Source organism: Canis lupus, chromosome 28, assembly GCF_048164855.1.
Source record: "Canis lupus baileyi chromosome 28, mCanLup2.hap1, whole genome shotgun sequence".
Taxonomy (NCBI): domain Eukaryota; kingdom Metazoa; phylum Chordata; class Mammalia; order Carnivora; family Canidae; genus Canis; species Canis lupus.
The window spans coordinates 15,604,596-15,623,930 of NC_132865.1; the positions used below are offsets into that span (position 1 = coordinate 15,604,596).

The following is a 19,335-nucleotide window of genomic DNA, read 5'->3' on the forward strand; positions in this document are numbered from 1 at the left end:
CTAACCATTTCAAAAAAAAAAAAAAAAGAAAAAAAGGACCTAGCCCTTTAGACAGGTCCCTTACCTTCAAAAAGAGTATTTTGTTTTCAGTAGTGCTTTTCGAGAGCTTCTGCCATTAGGTCCCTTCAACTCTCTGTGCCTTTTCTCTCTACTTTCTCCTTCCTGGTCTTTGTCTAATTTCAGCTAGGCTCATTGCAGCTCCTGGACTCGATCCCTGGTTTCCAGGATCAAGTCCTGGGCAGAAGGTGGCACCAAACTGCTGAGCCACCGGGGCTGCCCCTTTATAAATTTTAATGTGCATTTGACTCGCTCAAGGATTTTGTTAAAATGCAAATTCTAATTCAGTATTTCTGGGTGGGAATCTGAGATTCTGCATTTCTAATGAGTTCCCAAATAGTGCTGATATTACTGTTCAATGAACCACACTTCTTAAGTACCAAGAAATTAAACTACTTAATGTAAGCAATGGTTTTTACTTTGCTTTTAACTGAAGATTAATTTTTTCACTATTGGAACCCTTCTCCCTTAAAAAGAAATAGCATGGGGCACCTGGATGGTTCAGTAAGCATCCAACTGCTAATTTCAGCTCAGGTCATGACCTCAGGATTATGGGATCAAGCCTCACATCATGCTCTACACTCAGCACAGAGTATGCCTGAGATTCTCTCTCTCCTGCTCCTAATCCCCACTTGCACATGCTCTCCCTCCAATAATTAAATAAATCTTTAACAAAAATAGGATATTTTTTATTGAGAGATCACCATGGATAAACTCAATGTAATCCTCCTAAGAACCCTATAAGAGAGATACTACCCTTACTATCACCACTTTACAGATAAAGAGATGTATAGATTAAGTAACTTAACCCAACACAACATGGTAAGTAACAGAGCAAGGGTTAAATCCAGGCAAGTCTGACTCTTGAGCCAGTTTTTGTTTTCATACCCACTATATTATACTGTCTCTACAAATTTCAGTAGTTCATCTCTTAGCTGATAGAAGCCAATATAATCGTATGTCTGGCAGGTATACTAAGAAAAATAACAAATAATGGTTTATGTACATTATTCAAATTTTACCATCCCTCACTTAAACAGTCATAGACTGGAAAAGATGAACATTCGACTTTCCTATTATAAAATGATTTTATTAATAAAATTAACTGCGCCATAGGGAAATGTTTTCTGGTAGCACTGGGAGAAGTTATTATCGCTGAAGCAGGGTTTTATTTCAAAAACGTATTCAGTGAGGTACTCAAATTTTGACTATTTTACTGAACTAACTCTTTAAAACTATGTCCAACAAAGTATGTTTGTGCATTATTCTTAGCACCATAACATATCAGAGGTAGTATTAAGGAGAGATTATTAAAGGAGATTCACTATTCACTGCCTTCAAAGAAAATAAACTGAGAATGGCTATACATGGACAGCTGGGTAACTGATCAAACTTCCCCACAAAGCATAAGATCACAATTACTGATAATCAATCAAGATAATCAATATCTATTATGCAAGGATATCAGTAAATTATAGCTTTCCTTTGTATACAGAGACTATACTACTAAGAGCTTAAACTGCACTTAAATTATGTCTGAATAATTAACAATGACTTAGGACGAATATGTGAGGACTTTTTAATTATTTCTAGCCTATAGCTAAGCAATTGGCTCTCCAATGCCACAAAAACCTCACTGTAATAGGCTGTGAGACAGTAGCTTGGTTTCTCCTTTGCAGAAGTTTAAAATAAACAAGTTTCTCATCATTTCTATTTTTTTTTTAAAGATTTTATTTATTTATGCATGAAAGACACACGGGGGGGGGGGGGGGGCGTCAGAGACACAGGCAGAGGGAGAAGCAGGCTCCATGCAGGGAGCCCGATGCGGGACTCAGTCCCGGGTCTCCAGGATCACGCCCTGGACCAAAGGTGGCACTAAACCACTGAGCCACCCAGGCTGCCCTCTGATCATTTCTAAACTGAAAACATGAAGCAGAATTCTCATTATTCTTCAATCTTATCACAACACATAATTATAATTGTTTTCAATATACACAGCAGCAAAGTTCATACTATTAAAAAAACTACGTAATTACCCTAGGTTTAAGAGGCTTTACTGTTGGGATATCAGTTCCTTCAGCTCTTTGTCTGCTTGAATCAAAAGTCTTACGTTTTTTAGTGGCAGTTTTCTGGCAAATGGGTCCATGTTTTTTCTGTTAAGATAAAGAAATGCAATATATCATTTTCTTTTCTACAGAAGGGTATTCTACAAAACTTCACATTGTCATTTGAGCCAATTTAAAAACTGGAAGATGAAATAATAATACTTAAATAAGGCATATTGTGCTTTAACTAAAATCGTTAAAAAGTATATATAATGCATGCTATAAGTTATCTTTCTCAAGGAAGTATGAATTCTATATATAATAAGAAAGATAAATACTCTTCCAAAATTTAATTAAGAATTATTGAACATTCTAGTTTTCACACTAGTAAGAATAAGGAAAATAATATAACCAAGTCAAAGCTAGTTAAGTGAAAAAAAAAAAAAAGAGTTCTCGTCATCACTAAATACATGAAAACAGATACTGGAAAAAGAATGTAAACAGAGACTACATTAGTGTGAGGATTACAAAAGTCAACACAATAGTAATAGGCTTGTTTACTAAAGTTATTACCATAACAGTAGTATGTTAACATAACATTAACCAAATAATTGGGCATGTCAGATTTGTGTCTTTCCTCCACAAATCACCACTTTATTCTCTTCTGGAACAAGTTTTCTACCTTCCTTTAAGCCTGATTTTTCTTGAACTATCTAGCATTCCACTTCTATAGGTTTTTTAAATATGGCTGCAAACTCATTCATTCAATCATTCATGTATTCATTTTAAGGACATTACCGTGGACACTCATAACTGATCTCCAATTAGCCTATTGGATAAATAATCATTCTCCCTCCCCCAAATAAAACATGTTAATGGATGACATCAGTGCACTATGTGCATCTTTTTTCTTTTGTATTTTGATAAACGCTGAACAAGCTAGAACTGTTAAATTTTATCTAAGAAAAGAGGAAACCTCAAAACTGGTTGGTTTGATATCATAGAATCTCTTATATTTTCAATACACAATTAGAAATCAATTGTTTTACATATGTTATTAGTTTTCATTTTAACAAACAAGCACTAAAATTATATCTATAAAAAACCTCGTCAATATGAAAAAAATTAAGTGTGGCTAATAGGCAACTTTCTTTTTTTTTTTTTAATAGGCAACTTTCTAATAGATGTCTGTTCTTACACTGAGTTATATGTATCAAAAGTATGTAGTGCTTGTTCCCAAATCTGATGTATTATATAAGCTGTAGTTGTATAATGATTACATTATTTGATTAAATATTAAATAAATAAGGGCAGAAGAAGGCATTTTCTTTCCTATGTAAACTGAGTGGAATGCTTTGAAAATGGTTTGAAAAACAATGAGTTGATACAAAAACAATAAAAAAAATCACTGAGTTATGTGTAGGCAAGATGTTTTTAAAGGACAAATGAAAAAAGCTGTCATTATTTAAAAGGAGTCCATAGTCCGATAGACACTTTAGATCATTAAATCCTTGCTTTGCTTTAAAGAAGCAAACTAGAAATAGTAACACACATTCCAGATTGTAGCAGAACTCTAACGAACAAATTCATATTCAAAGAAAAGTCTTTATTCTACAACAAAATATTAATAAATGTATATTTATATTTAAAGAAAACATAAAATATTTTAGATACATATGCATTTTTCCCTTTATTCTCTAGTTAGTTGGCGATTTTATATTAAAATCAATAAAAGTGCTTCTATTTGTGTTACTAAATGAAAGCATCTAAAAAATGCATAATATATTTTAGGTACACTTTCAATTGAAAAGAATTTTTCTTCAGAGTATTTCAAATATACATAAGAATTAGGAGAATAATGTCCCATTTATTCATCAATACGATTATCAACAATCTAGCAATCCTGTCATCTATACCAGCTTTTTTCCTCCAAAGTACTTGAAAGCAAATTCTAGACATCGAATCATTCCTTATCTTTAAACATTATTATGTATTTTTGAGTTTTTGTTTTGTTTTTGTTAATATTCCCACAGAGAAACACTTTAGCAGAGTAGTTGAAGACCAATCTAACTCTGAAGAGACCACTCTAGAAACACAGCTGAAACTGATAACTCTTGAAAAAGAACACTGGGAAAAAAAAAAAAAAGAACACTGGCCAGTATCTCTTTAAGTAATTCCACAGAGGTTCTTTCCATAAGAGTTGTCCTAAAACATTGAACAATTACAGATCTACTATAATCCAAAGGAAAAAGGTACTCACTAACGCCACTGGAAAGAATGTTCTTCCACATATCTTGCAAGGTAACAATTCTCCCACTTGGACACTTCCATTTTCTAAAACAGAAGAGAATTTAATCAATAATTCTTTGCTTAAATTGTAAAACTTCCAAATTTTAATATCATCATATATAAGTTGTCAGTTCTTGTGGAAAATGTCTTGTTTAATTTTGGAATAAGCAATATTACTGATTAAAATAGGCACAAGACTTAGATTTATCAGGGGTCAAAAAGGCCATGCCAAATACTCAAGTCATGATTTAAGAATCACCAAACTGATATTGTTGGGAATATTTTGTTTTCTTTCATTTTAACCAAACTAATTTATTATATTCTCTAAATTTACAACTTCTCTCTATCTTAAATTACCAAACCTTAAACACCAAGTTTACCTTAATGTTAATATTGTATATTATTAATCTTCAAAGCATTAAGATACAACATTGGTGATCAGTGAGGTGGCTTCCTGAGATGATCTAGGGAGTCTAGGATAAAAAGAATCATTTTCTGTTTAAAAACAGACAATAGGAAGTATAACGCTTTAAAGAAAAAATCGTCTCGTTACTATGCTTGCTACCTTTATTACGTGAATTGTTTATTATTTTATACAGATAATATTATATGAGGATTCAATGGACTGGCAAAGTAATATATTCTGTCCTGAGGCATAGTGCATTAAATAAGGGACAAGTAGGTGAAACTTAATCAAAACTTAAAAATCTGTTACATATTTTCATACAACACATTTTGTAACTAAATTGCTTTAAAAGAAACAACTACATTCTTCGGAATTCTACATAGCTGAGTCATTTTGTCATTTTATTATCTAGCCAATTATCAAAAAAAGATAAAATTTCCATACCTGTAATTTTCTAAAAATGATATTTGAACCTATACCTTAAACATATTTTCTGCTGAATATTTTACTGTTAAAATTCCTTTATCACATGAAAGACAAACAGAAAGCCACTTTGTTTTAGAAATAATCTAAAGGGGCAGCCCGGGTGGCTCAGCGGTTTAGCGCCACCTACAGCTCAGGGCGTGATCCTGGAGACCCCAGGATCGAGTCCCAGGTGGGGCTCCCTGCAGGGAGCCTGCTTCTCCCTCTGCCTGTGTCTCTGCCTCTCTCTCTCCCCTCTCTGTGTATTCTCATGAATGAATAAACAAAATCTTTTAAAAAAATTAATAATAATCTAAAGAAACTCATGAGAAAAGTACAATTACAACTTCAAATAATTTGTCCCAAAGTGTTTAGTGAGTTCAAGAATCAAAATAGACATGGGTGGGAATACAATCAAACAGTAACAGAAAAACTGTTTTGTTCTCTCATTCTCTTAATACTCCACTACCCTCTTTTAATGATAGTGACTATCTGTCATCTTAGATGGAAGCAATGTCTCTACAGTGGCAATTACGCAGTGAATACTACAAAGCAAAGCTAAGATTTCCCTGATTTGTTCTTCTCCAATACCAGAGGGTAGGTTACTTAAGGAGAGCAACCTCATTTACAGACTTAATTGTACTATCTAAAAAGTTGAGGCAGTTGCTGGATAGTCTGTTATGTACATTAAGATAAGAATGTCTTCATGAGAAAAATGAGTGGGAAATATCAGAAAGGGAGACAGAACATGAGAGACTCCTAACTCTGGGAAACGAACTAGGGGTGGTAGAAAGGGAGGTGGGCAGGGGGTGGGGATGACTGGGTGACGGGCACTGAGGGGGGGCACTTGATGGGATGAGCACTGGGTGTTATTCTATATGTTGGCAAATTGAACACCAATAAAAAATAAATTTATAAAAAAAAAGAATGTCTTCATGATGGTCAAAGTGATACCACATGATACATCATCTATTAAGTTTGCTTATTTATAGCTTTCCTATATTCCCTTAAATTCTAAGCAATGATTTAAAAATTCATCAGTACAGAATGTTAAAAAGTATTACCTATTTTACTCACTTAAAAGTATATTTCAGTTAAATGACAAAGCAAAATTTTATAAAAATTCACTATTGAGAAAAATATTTTCAACCCATAAAATAATGTGAGTACCTAGTTGGGCACTTACCACTTGCCAAGCACATATAAAGTAATAGTAACACAAGGGCGGAATAACACAATCATTATTCTTATAAAGCGAACAGTCTACATAATTTACTTCTTCACTATATCTAAGAACCAAATTATTCCCCATTTTTAATGTTATAGCAACTACAATACCAGCATATAATAAAATATAATTCCTGGCATTAATTCCTACAAGTTTTCAAATATGTTCCAATTGTCTTTAAAGGAAAAGGAAATCCTTATTACTAAAAGGTAGAAAAAATGAAAAAACAGCATTAAAGAGAGAGTACTGAAGAATAATTATCTCAAAAAAGAAAAAAAAGTAAGCCATTGCTTTATTCAAAATAAATAAAGATATAAATGTATAATTTTCTCCCTCTTATATTATCTGGTTATACAGCATAGCCCTATAATTCACAAAATATAACATGCACATGTATGCCAGCATCAACACCCCCCTGTACCAACAGGTCATGCATGATAAGCAGCTTAGGTTCAGAGTCACAAAGCCACATTTTGTTGTAATGGTATTCATTAAAAGACATGAGAGCAAAAAAGGCACTGGAATTTGTCTGATTAAGTCTCAACTCTATCACACAGAATTATGACTCCCTGGGCAAAATATTCAACCTAAGGTTCAGCTTCCTCTTATATAAAATTTGGAAGGAAGTTAGGTTAAAAGGCCTATATGGTCCCCTTTATCTCTAATAAATTATAATAAATATACTATATTTACTTACTAAAATCTACCTTAAAACAAGTTCATGGATAGTAACACATCTCTTTTAATGGTATTAAATTAAACAAAAATTTGCTCATATTTAAGGATGATTAAACTGCAGATGGTGGAATGAATGCTTCAGGTAGCATGTAGAATGTTGAGAAAAACCACTTCCATTTGTCTACATACAGAACTAAGGATAAGGAACTAGAGCAAAGAACATGATGCCCCTCTCCTTGTTGGAAGAATCTTCACTAATGACTTAGAAGAAAATGTATGACTGATCATATAAATAACCTCAGTTTAACATTTGTTTAATGAGGATATTATCTGCTCAATCTACCTTAAAATGTAAGCGATCATCTGAGATGTTATAAATGAAAATGCTTTAGAACCAATGAAATAAGAAAATACTACTATCCAGCGGATGCAAGCAAACTCCACTAATCTCTTCTGTGTGGCAAAAGCTAGCAAATTTTGAGGCTTATAAAAATATAGTAGAGATAATACGCAGAGGGGTGGTGACTAATGTAGCAGAGAAAAAACACTGTTGAAAGAAGCACTCAAATAAATGGACAAAATCAAGTAAATAAAGTACTCTAATATTCGAAAACTCTCAAGAAGCTAACTTCTCCTTATGAAATTTATCTCCCACACAATGTTGATTCTGTTATGCATTACTCCATTTAGCACCTTCAAAACCTGCACCATAAGACTTGAAATGGTATCTTTATGTAATACTATTAAATATATATATACACCTATATATATCACATATAGATGTAAAATAATATGCTATTTAAATAGTTATGCCATTCTAAAATTCAAGAAATAGGAAAGAACGTTTTCAAAAGAAAAGAAATCTTAGAAATTAAGAACTGTTCTGGCCTTTGTAACATGTCCATTTCTTCACCACTGGTCACTGCTCATCTGAATCTAACCTTTAGAACAAACTTTCCTTTTGAAGGATACAACATCTGTTATACCACTCTCTTCCAACAATCCTTTTCAAAGTCTAGTAATTTTCAGGTCTATAATCTCTAATAATTAATCTCACAAGATTTTCCTCTTGAAGCTCATCCTAGATTTCAACATTCACACCTCACCCACTCAACATATAGCCTTCACCCTCCATTCCTTTTCAGTCCATCACTCCAGTTCAGCAAAAATGACTGTTAAAATAATTTAGTAAACGGTCCCCCTCTAGACTCTTAAAATACCCAAACGCCCTCTTTAACCACACACTTCTACCTTCTAATTCTCTTCAAATCACCTTCTTGATCTCAGAGTGATTGGCATTTTGATAACTCATTCCTGGTTTCACTTCCCTTCCTACTCAGTCTGAACCTGACTAGTCATTTCCACTTTCACCAATCACCCTCAAATCCCTTGCTCCAAGGTCACATAGTTGGCATATGCTAGATTAAACAGATGAGTTTTTTTTTTTTAGATGAGTTTTTATAGAGCAGAATTTACTTAGTCTTAATAAAAGAGATTTAGTATACTATTTCCCTAACAGAGAGCCTTTCTGACCCTAGGAGATATTTAGGACCAATGTCCTGAAGCACATTTTTTTTTTCGAAACACTGGCTTACATTTACTGACTAGCTCCTCTACCTCCCTTTCTCTCCCTATCTGAACCTCAGGCAAACTTTATCAGGCCTAAACACTACATTAAAATAAATCAATTTGTTGATTCTACAAGTATTTGTTGAGCACCTAGCATGAGATAGGAACTGTTCTATGAGGTAAGCAAACAGTGATGATCTTACAGAGCTTCTACTCTTCTAACATGGAAAAAATAAAGACAAAATATAGAAGATGTCAGGTGATGATAAGCACAATGTAGAAAAAATACAGAAAAGTAAGGAGACAGAGGTCAGTCATAGTGTTATGTGTAAGCATGTCTGGGAAGTGGGTAGGATCAGGGAAAGTGTCTTTAATGAGATTTTTAGAGTGGAGACCTTAAGACTCTTAAGAGAGAAACCACCATGAATCTAACTGCCAAATGCAGAGGTACCTGCCTGGCTCAGCTGGGAAAGCATATGACATGATCTCAGGGTATTACTTTCAAATAATAATAATAATAATAATAATAATAATAATAGTAATAATAATTGCCAAATCCAAAGTCCTCTTTTGAATATTCATCCTACTGGACCTTTCTATAGCATAAGGCACTACTGATCAATCTCTCCCATCTTTAAAGTGTTTTCTCTCTTGGCTTCAATGATATTTCTCCCCACTTAAGCCCAAGTTTTTCAGATCTCAGAAGCTAAGCAGGGTTTGAGCTGGTTAGTACTTATACCTCCAGTAATACCTGATGCAACAGGCTTTTTCTGGCACATATTCACTACTCAATAAATATTAGTTTCTTACCACTTTCCTTTCTTGATAATATTTAAACCTCTTTACAGACTTCTTCCCACTCCAATTTCCTTTCCTGCTCAACCCTAAAGCATCAATTCCTCCCAAAGCTTTTTCCCTCATTTTATAACATACAACTTTCCTAAGTGAATGCATCCACTTGCGGTCACTTACATGTTATGACTACTAAGCTCAAAACTCTACATAAACATTCACAAGTAGCCACGAGATGTTTCTACTAGATAGTCCTCAACCTGTACAAACACATTTCTAAAGCCAAACTCATTGCCTCTTCTCCCACACTTGGTCTTCCTTCTTGGTTAAAAATATTATGACCTCTTAGTCACAGCTAGACAGGCCTTCATCTTTGATTCCTTTTCCTCTCTCACATCCAACAGTCATATCTCACCTCTCTATCTCAGAAATATCTTCTAAATCTATCCTCCCTTTTTAATTCCCACTGTTTGTGCCCTCGTTCAAATCCTCATCCCATATATGTATTCCCAGTCTCTTCTTTCTCCAGTCTATCCTGCTACTAAAGCCAACTAGTGATTGCCCACAATCCCTTCTGAGCATGCTGTTTTACTTAAACTGAGTCACTCCTAAGTTCCTCACACATTTCCTATGAGTAAACCCATCCAATAAACAAGTACTGAAGAGGCCTCCTACGTCGAGGCACTTCGCTGAATGCTTTATATATGTGACATCATCATTTAATCTTGACATAGTTCAGGTAGATTGGTAGTCAATAGCTCTAGCTTTTATAGCTGAGGAATTGTTTTAACTTCAACAAAAACTCTCAGAGCTTTAATTAGTTTAAACCACTTGAAATTACTAATATTCAATTGTTTTGCTGTACAAAAAAAAACAATTTCATATATTTTAACCTAATTAGAACTAAACACATTATAGTTAATGATCGTAACTCATTTTGTTAAAAAAAACAAAAACAAAAACAAACCCAAAAAGTAAGGAGCAGGTATGGTTTACCGAAACACATCATAAGCTGAGCACATAAAACATGCCTCTCATAACATAATCATATTCCATCGGAATACTGTATTTTTAATCCATGTAATTGAATATTATGCTAGTACTCAAATAATTCATTATATTTTAAAAGCATTCTTAGTAAGATTTCAATAGTAATGTCATAGTACTGCTAAAATATAAGGTTCACTGAAACACAGACTCAATGACAGCAGGGCTTTGACTTTTTATTTTTTGCTATGTCTCCAGGACCTAGAATGGTGCCCATCATGGATACAGTCATTCATCTAGCAACAAATATTTATTAAGTACCTACTCTGTGTCAGGCTATTTTAGGGGCTTGGCATACCTAAGTGAAAAAAAAAAAAGATGAAGATCTTTGCTTTAATTACAAACGTTAAATAAAATAAAAATCGGCAGAAAAGTTGTTTTGAAGCATTTTGTGTGTTACAATAACTTCACAAGAATTCCAGAACCCACGATCCTACCCACTATGCTACAAGACCACCATGTATTTTTAAGTTTATTAAAAGCAAAAGGTGTCTCCTGGAGTCTTCTAAAAAAAAAAATAGTATCTTGGGGGATCCCTGGGTGGCTCAGCAGTTTAGCACCTGCCTTCTGCCCAGGGCATGATCCTGGAGACCTGGGATCCAGTCCCAAGTCGGGCTCCCTGCATGGGGCCTGCTTCTCCCTCTGCCTGTGTCTCTGCCTCTCTCTCTCTCTCTCTCTGTCTCTCATAAATAAATAAATAAAATATTTTAAAAAATATAGTATCTTGAAAGTAAGGAGGGTGATCATTACAATTCCTATTTCGTGAAAACTTAATCTCCCTGAAATAAATTAGATGGGCAAGGCCTTCACTCCGGACCTTCACTCCTCACAGTATACTGCAGCTGCCCACAAATGGAACATTATCAGAACTCTTATCTACCATTCTCAAGCTGTTTACTATGAGAGTAAAACCCTGAAAAACGATCATACTCATCGTTACATCTGGGTTTTTTGTTTCTTTTTTTCTTTGCGGGGGGGTGGGGGGGGGTTGGTATGCTTAGGTAACTGCAAAAACTTACCGGTCGTTACTTTTCACTTCATAACACAACCTGAAATAATTTGCTCTCTGGCATACAACACTAAATAAACAGGGCTCCATACCTCTGTTTATTTTTAATTCCACCTGAATCTATGTAAAATAGGAGGGGGGGGGGGCGGCGCGAAGAGCTAAATCAAGGCGATACTATCTTTCAATTCTGCAAGCTTATTCTTCCACCAGGAGGGCCGACCACAATTTGAAAAAACAATCTTGAAACTGTGGTTGCCCGTGCCGGTTTTCTTTCCTTTGTTGTTTTTAGGCAAAGGCTATATAGTACAGAGGACAGAACGGACAAAAATAATAGAGAAGTGAAAGAATAGAGAACAAAGCAAAATCTGGAGTCATGGTTACAGCACAAGGATCAACTCAAAGGTAAGGACTCCATGCCGGCTCTTCCTCACAGAGTCCTCATTAAGGAGCCCTCAAATCCTTCTGTGAATCTATTGTCCCCAGCTCCTAAAGCTGGCCGGTGACTCTTCCTTGGGAGATGCTCTTGGCATCCCTCCCACCGAAGATGCGGTACAAACAGAAAGACGGTTTCCTAGGGAAACGGGCCAAGGGAGGTGTCAGGAGCTGGAGGCTGGAAACACAGGCTGGCCCAGGAGGGAGGCCATGGACATTAACGAACGGTCCATTTGCAAGGAAAATAAAATCTGGCCGGACAGCGATCACCGAAAGGGCGCTCAGGAGTCAGGCAAGACGAGAAGATGGCAGCAAGGGGCCCGCAGGCGGGTGCCCAAGGGAGTCTCCGGCGCGCGTGGGGGACCCCAGCGGAGGAGCGCCCGGGGCGGGCAGCCTGGGACGCTGCGCCGCACGGCGTCGGGGCTGCAAGGCTGCGGCCGGCCGGGCCTCCGCGGGGGAGCGGCTGCGTCCGCCGCTCCGGACCAGCCCTCGCCTCCGCGGCCCCGCTCTCCCGGGCCCCCTGGGCTGCCCACGCCCGCGCTAGCCGCCCGGCCCTCACCCCTTCACCGCCTCACCTTCCAGTCCCTCCATTGCGCCACCGCCTCCGACTCCGCGAGATCCCTCCCGCCGCCGCCGCCGCCGCCGCCGCCGCCGCCGCCGCCGCCGCCGCCGCCGCCGCCGCCACCGCCCAGCTCCGGCTGTAGCAACGCGGCCGCACCTCCCACCCGCTAACATCCCGAGCTCCCATTGGCCCGACGCTGAGGGGCGGGGCTTCGGGGGCGGGGCCTCGGGGGGCGGGGCCTCACCGGGAGGGGGCGCGCCTCCTGCCGCCGCTGCACCGCTGTCTGGGAGCTCTCGCGGCCGTCGCCCCGGTAAGGCTAAACCGCTTCAGGTTGCGTGCGGTCGCCAGACGCCGCCTTTGTTTTCCTGACCGCAGACCCGTTCCCTCACGCCCTGTCCTTCCCCCTTGGAGTGGCTCAGCTCGCCGTGGGCAGCCGTTCCCCGCCCCTCAGTGGGTCGGTGCAGTCCTGTCTTCCCGTGTGTCCCTCTGAGGGCTCTCAGCGAACACAGCCCTACCCGCGTGGGTGCAGCGCGCTCTCCGTTTTCCGCCAAGAGCTCGCACGGCCTCCCCTGAGTGTACTTCCCTAGACTTGATATTCACACACTGATGGAGGAGTTAAGGCCCCCCCACCCCCCCAATAATCCTACTTTGTGCCTGGGATTGTAGAACTGAGATTGCTCCAAACGCTTGGAAACAGTATCCTCAGCCTGAACGCTTGGACCGAACCTTCGACGTGAAACCCGACGCCCCCCCTCATCTACTCTGGGCCTACGCAGCCCCTATACTTTATCATCCCTTAACTAACGTAGGCTGCTGGCTTCATAACTTCTGAAGTAATATCAAAACTATGTCTGATGAGGGAGTTCAAGGGCAGAACTCACAGAATGAAGGCCTGTTTCTGCCAGAGTCCAAACCTTTGGGGGATGAAGGTAACTTCAAAACTAGCTAAAACTTTTAACAGCCTAACACATTTCAGGACGAATAAATTGCTTTGAAAATTTGATTTACTAGACCATATCATGGGTTATCTCCAGTATATCTACTGGCAAGTCATCACTATTGATGTCATTTCTCTCGCAAATCTTATATTAATTTTCTTTTTTATTTTCTTCTCTTATATTTTTTAATATTAATTTTCTGATTTATCTGTTTCATTGCAGAGTTTTCACGTCATATTTAGCTTTGTCTACTGCGAAAAGTATGTATCTGACAAAGCAGTGGTTCTCCAACTCCTGCTCCAATGATGGTATGTGTAACAGTTGACCCTTGAGTAATATGGGGGTTAGAGATGCTGACATCTGCACAGCGGAAAGTCCACGTATAACTTTTGACTCCTCAAAAACTTAACTGTTGACTGGAAGCCTTACAAATACCATGAAAAGTCAATTAACACATATTTTGTATATGATATGTATTATATACTGTACTCTTACAATAAAGCAACCCGGAGAAAAGAAAGTGTTACTGGGAAAATCATAAGAAAGAGAAAATACATTTAGAGTACTGTTTTTATTTTTTAAAAAATCCACATGTAAGTGGACTCCCACAGTTCAAACCTGTATTTTTTTCAAGGGTAAACTATATAAACTAGAAACAAACACTGGTGGGAGGGGGGCGTCACCTCTTATTGGGAAGGGTACTCAAGTTAGTTGAATATGGTGTGGTTCACCTATTACACAGAGTCATGTGAAGGAAAACTTCAACCATGCCTGTTTCTATTCCTGTCCTTCTCATGGTTCTGCTCTGACTTTTCTGTTCCTTTTAACATCTGAGACCCTGGGCCCTACTCACTAGACCACAGCCACATGCCACTTAGCCTCCCTGGCCTAAGTGGAAAGGTCCTTTTTCCTTGGTGCTGCTAAGACAAAGCCAGAATTGTGGGAGAGTGGATGGGGAGAACTTTTAAAAGAGCACAAAGGTGGCGATCCCTGGATGGCTCCGTGGTTTAGTGCCTGCCTTCGGCCCAGGGCATGATCCTGGAGTCCCAGGATTGAGTCCCACATCAGGCTCCCTGCATGGAGCCTGCTTCTCCCTCTGCCTGTGTCTCTGCCTCTCTCTCTCTCTGTGTGTCTCTGATGAATAAATAAATAAAATCTTAAAAAAAAAAGTGCAAGGAGGGAAAAAGCACACTTGGAAGAAAACCCATTATAAAGAAACAATTTATGTTACAAATTGCAAGTTCTTGAACTGAAGTCAAGTCAAAGATTGAGTTGGCTAATACATACTCTATTAGACATAATAGCTGTAGTAACAACAAAAACAATAAGGCAGTAATAATGATAACAATTTTTAAAAAAATCATGGTAGGCATATTTTAGGTCCTTTTCATATATTCACTTATTTTGTCTTCAAAATAATTCTTCAGAGGATACTCTAATTTTCATTTTTCAGAACTAATTATTTATTTTCTAGATGTCTCAGATTAATTTTTTGCTATATTTATACTATTAGTGAATGTAACTTGGATTTAAACTCTGATCTGATGTCTATGGCAATGCCATGGGACTCCTGAGTTTCCTTCCTTACCTTGCTGCCTAGTTGCCTCAAATGTAATTCTAAATATTCAGACATGTTGTGGAAGGTATACTTGGGTAGCCATTACTACTGTGAATCTTAATTCTCTAAAATATGCCTGCTAATCTCCTCTACAGATAATAGGCTCTCAGCACTTTTATGTTACAGCTGTCCTGACTCCTGTAGCTTTTTCCTGGTCCTGACATCTGAGCTAAGAGGACAGTTTCTTATCTGCCTTCCTAAATTCCATCCTCTGCCTCCTGCATGCTTGGCCTGAGTCTGGTCTTGGTGCTTTCTCCCGACTTTACTCCATCTTGTTTTATTCCATTTTTCTGATGCGTCCATTAGACAACTTTTGTTGAGTACGTACTATGTTTCAGGCCCATTTCAGTACTAGCCAATTACTAAAATGAATGAATCTCAGTTTCTTCTCATATTCCTTATCTGTTCATATTTCTTTTTAGCTGCCAAGTGATCTTTTTAGCTAATAACAACAGTCATGGATAAATACAAAATATTTTCTCACCTCTTTATCATACGAAAAAGAAAGCAAAGGTTCAGAGATGTTTTATTGACTCAATCCAGATGACAAACTAGTAAGTAATTGAAATAGATATTGGACCCTGTATTATTATATCATATCCCTGATTATGCCTTGCATTACTTTCTCTTCAACCATTATTTCCTGGAACCAATCCACATCTCTTTTGCACCTTCCAAAGGGCTGAGCAAGCCACATATACCTTCTTGTTTCAAAGTTCCAGCATCCTGTTGGATCTTACACAAAGATCAATTTCCCTTTCAGAAACATTTGGCTCTCATTCAGATCATTTGCAAAGCACAGCTAAATGAGATTCTGAATATCAGAATCCAACTCAATTTATCAACTTCCACTATGTAGGATGTTTCTTTCCTCCCAAGCCTCTAGAGGAATGACCCACCAAGTTAGTAATTCACACATTTAGTAATCATAACAAAATGATAATTTTCATCAAAAACAAAAAAAGCATTATTTCCCCCAAAAGGGAAAAAAGGGCTGTTGAACAGTTTTCTAGATTATTAGAAAGATTCATTTTCTAGATTGTTACTAGATTTATTTTGTAGATTGAAGTAAAAACATAATTCTTTAAGTGTTCAGGGAGAAAATTAGTAATAGTCCTAAATAAGAAAACACTGAGAAAAGGAAGGAAAAAAAAAAAAAAAAAGCTTCATCTCCTTTATTGATTGGAGGGCTACTCCATTTGCAGTGTGATAATGACTATTCTACTCTTTCCCCTCTAGTTCCAAAAGGAACTCCAATTCCAAAAGGTATCTCTATTCTCCCTACTTTCAAAACTAATTCTAAGCAGCAATAGGATACATTTTTTCAACCTTCAGTTATGATTGCATCTATCCATCTCATCCCACCACATCCCAAATCTTAACTGAAAGTCTGTTAATCCAAATACTTATTGAGATAGTCCCACATAGATGACTCTGTTCTCAGCATAACAGGAAGCTCCAAAAAAGCCTCTCTGCTATCTGTGCAGTTAACATCTAGCAGAGAAGGCTCTGGGCAAGACATAATACAGTGATAGAGGACAATATATTATTTAGTTTTAGGCAATGTGGTACAGCTTATAAAAGTAATTAGTTTCAGGGAGACATTTACATGGATAGAACAATTTTAAAAGCCTTATGGAGAAGTAGAACTTAAATTCTATCTTGAAGGATGTCATTGGATAGGCAAAGATCACTGAGGATGAGGGGGCTATAGCATAAGACTTAAGAAATTAATACAAGTCTGGCATGTTCTGGGATAATCAGTAAAGAAACAAAGAAAGTAATTATATTTATTCATGATGTAATATTTTCTCCTAAGTCACAAAGTATAGGCATTGTAGGTATATATTTCATATACCTACATATTTTAATCTCAGTTGCAGAGTGTTGAATTAATAATACTTACCAGTGTACAACACATGTCAGCTGCCTACACAAAGGCCTCTTTTTCCCCCATTTATTATTATTTAGATTTTCATACACCATTTTAACTCTATTTACCAACCTACTCACTATAAGCATCATTATATTGCATTTAATCTCAAAGATCACAGATATCTTTGGATATATATGGTTCCTTGAAGCATATGTGGTACTGTTTTATATGTGCATCTGTTCTTATTTTACATACATGACCTTACACTGTAGCCTTCATTCAATTTGAAAGTTTTAACTAAGTATTCATGTAAAGATTCACACATGCTCCTATATATAATACCAGTTTATTGCTTCTGAATGCTGGGTAGTATTTTACTGTACATATACACTGCATTTTATTTACCCATTTCTGTAGCGATGGGCATCCAGTTGCATCTAACCTGCTGCTACAATGAACATCTTTGTGCCTGTCCCCTTATGAACCTGAGCTCAAGTTTCTCTGGGATGCATCCCTGGAATGGATTACTGGATCATATTCATTTCTAGTAAGTATGCCCAAATTGTTCTCTCTGATGGCTGTACCAGTATACACTGCTGTCAGCCATGTGAAAGAGTGCTCATCTTCCTATATCTCATTAATAGCTGGCTTACCTCTAATTTTTCCCAATCCATTGAAAATCAAGACTTGGGCATCTCTTTGCATACTTGCTAGATTTGACTTTCAGTGAATTGCCTGGTTTTATCCATATCTTATACTGGGATTCTCATTTATTCCTAGAGATTTGTAAATTCCTTGTATATTTTAGATGTTAAATTCTTGCTAATTTTGATTATTTTAAAAATCTTTTTTTCCAAAAAAAAAAAAAAAAAACAACAACAACACTTTTTCCAGTCTGTGAAATATTTGATAACATTGTCTATGACACCTTTCATTAAACAGAAAATTTTAACTTTATTTCTGTCAAATTCATCAATATATCTTTCTTATGAATTGTGCATTTGTGTTTTTATTAAAGTTCTTTTCACTTCTAGATTATGAGAGTATTTGCTTATGCGTTTTTCTATTAGTGTAACCAAATCTAATCCTGAGAAGGCAGAGACAATTTAGATACAGACTAGGGAGGACAGCAAAAACACTTTTTTTTTTTCCTAGTGCCCTGTATGTTATGGGGTAACTCTAAAAATTCAAATAAGAACCAATGCCTAGAACTGTTCTGACACATTGTGAACTTCAGCTTTTTGCCTATGGTTTCCAGGAGAGTCCAGTGTTTTCAGGTGCTCTTTTCCCACCTGGAGGAAGAGAAACAGAATAAAGGACAAAAAAAAAAACGTATCATGAGACCTTTCCACCTTGCCTTAATATGAATCATAGCTTCAGTGGGGCCTTTAAAAGAGTTTTCTTAAAAATGCTATTATGTATCACAAGTAAATACTATGTAATGTTAATGATGATGTCAGGATATTTATACTAAGGACAAAAAAGGAAGTCTCCCATTATAAATCACGTAAGTGAATATCTTGGCACTGCTTTATGATTTTAAAAGCCTATTTATGAATCTGTTTCTTAAAATGATTATTAGATACTATAGTTTCTCTAGCTACTTTTTAATGGAAACAGCTATTTGAGAATTCACTCTATAAATACATGTAATTACTAATATAATTGATTACTTGGTTCTAAGAACAAACAGGTAAAAGTGAAAAACCAAAGCTCAGATTTTCATTGTAATTATGCATGTTATTAGAATTATCTGCCATTAACTATTTATATAAATGTCCACATTAGCAAACCTATCTTTCTAGAAAAGTCGCTTATTACAGTTTTGCATTGAAAGTATATTATTCTATTTACTTCTTACTTATAATGTACTTCTTACTTAGAATAAATTTGGTATATTTTCTCTCTAATTTTGTAACATGAGTCCAACATGAGCAAGTCCAGTTTGCTTGCTGTTTCTAAGAAACATAGAATTGCTTAAGCAAGCCTTAAGTACATTTGTGTTTCTTAGAAGCTAACAGATAACCAAGAAAACAGAAATAAGGATTTCTTCTGGCTCTGTTTTCAAACAATATAAAGTTTATATTTTCATAAGAAAGAGAAATTCCAGATAATTATTTATAGGAACTTAATTTATATGTAATTCAAGGAAGGACTAGTGTTCAAAACCATAAAGACTACAGTGAATACTAGTCTTTTTTTTTTTTGTTAATTCAGAAAGTTCTCCCTTTGCAATGCCTCTGCTTTTATGAACATCGATGTCCTTTTGTAGTGGAGTTTGTTGTTGCCAGCTTCAGATCCCCTTTACTGGAAGGTGCATCCAGCCC

At 36.8% G+C, this 19,335-nt stretch overlaps 1 protein-coding gene and 1 long non-coding RNA gene across 13 annotated transcripts in view; one reads left to right on the forward strand and one right to left on the reverse strand.

Annotated features, from left to right (window-relative positions):
* The window catches only part of ZC2HC1A (zinc finger C2HC-type containing 1A), a 113,633-nt gene extending 100,901 nt beyond the window's left edge, over positions 1-12,732 (reverse strand). For all 9 annotated transcript variants that reach the window (XR_012020007.1, XR_012020008.1, XR_012020009.1 and 6 more), the window contains exons 1-3: positions 12,590-12,732; positions 4,363-4,436; positions 2,094-2,210 (exon numbers count right to left, since the gene is read on the reverse strand). Coding sequence is in view for 2 of the 9 variants with exons in the window: in XM_072804150.1 (XP_072660251.1) it covers positions 2,094-2,210; positions 4,363-4,436; positions 12,590-12,605 (207 nt within the window). In the remaining 7 variants the exon portion in view is untranslated. The remainder of the gene's footprint in view (positions 1-2,093; positions 2,211-4,362; positions 4,437-12,589) is intronic.
* A 67-nt stretch (positions 12,733-12,799) lies between these two features.
* LOC140620232 (uncharacterized) overlaps positions 12,800-19,335 on the forward strand; it is a 406,983-nt gene continuing 400,447 nt past the window's right edge. For all 4 annotated transcript variants that reach the window (XR_012020015.1, XR_012020017.1, XR_012020016.1 and 1 more), the window contains exons 1-3: positions 12,800-12,886; positions 13,737-13,822; positions 17,426-17,555. This is a non-coding gene — a long non-coding RNA (uncharacterized lncRNA). The remainder of the gene's footprint in view (positions 12,887-13,736; positions 13,823-17,425; positions 17,556-19,335) is intronic.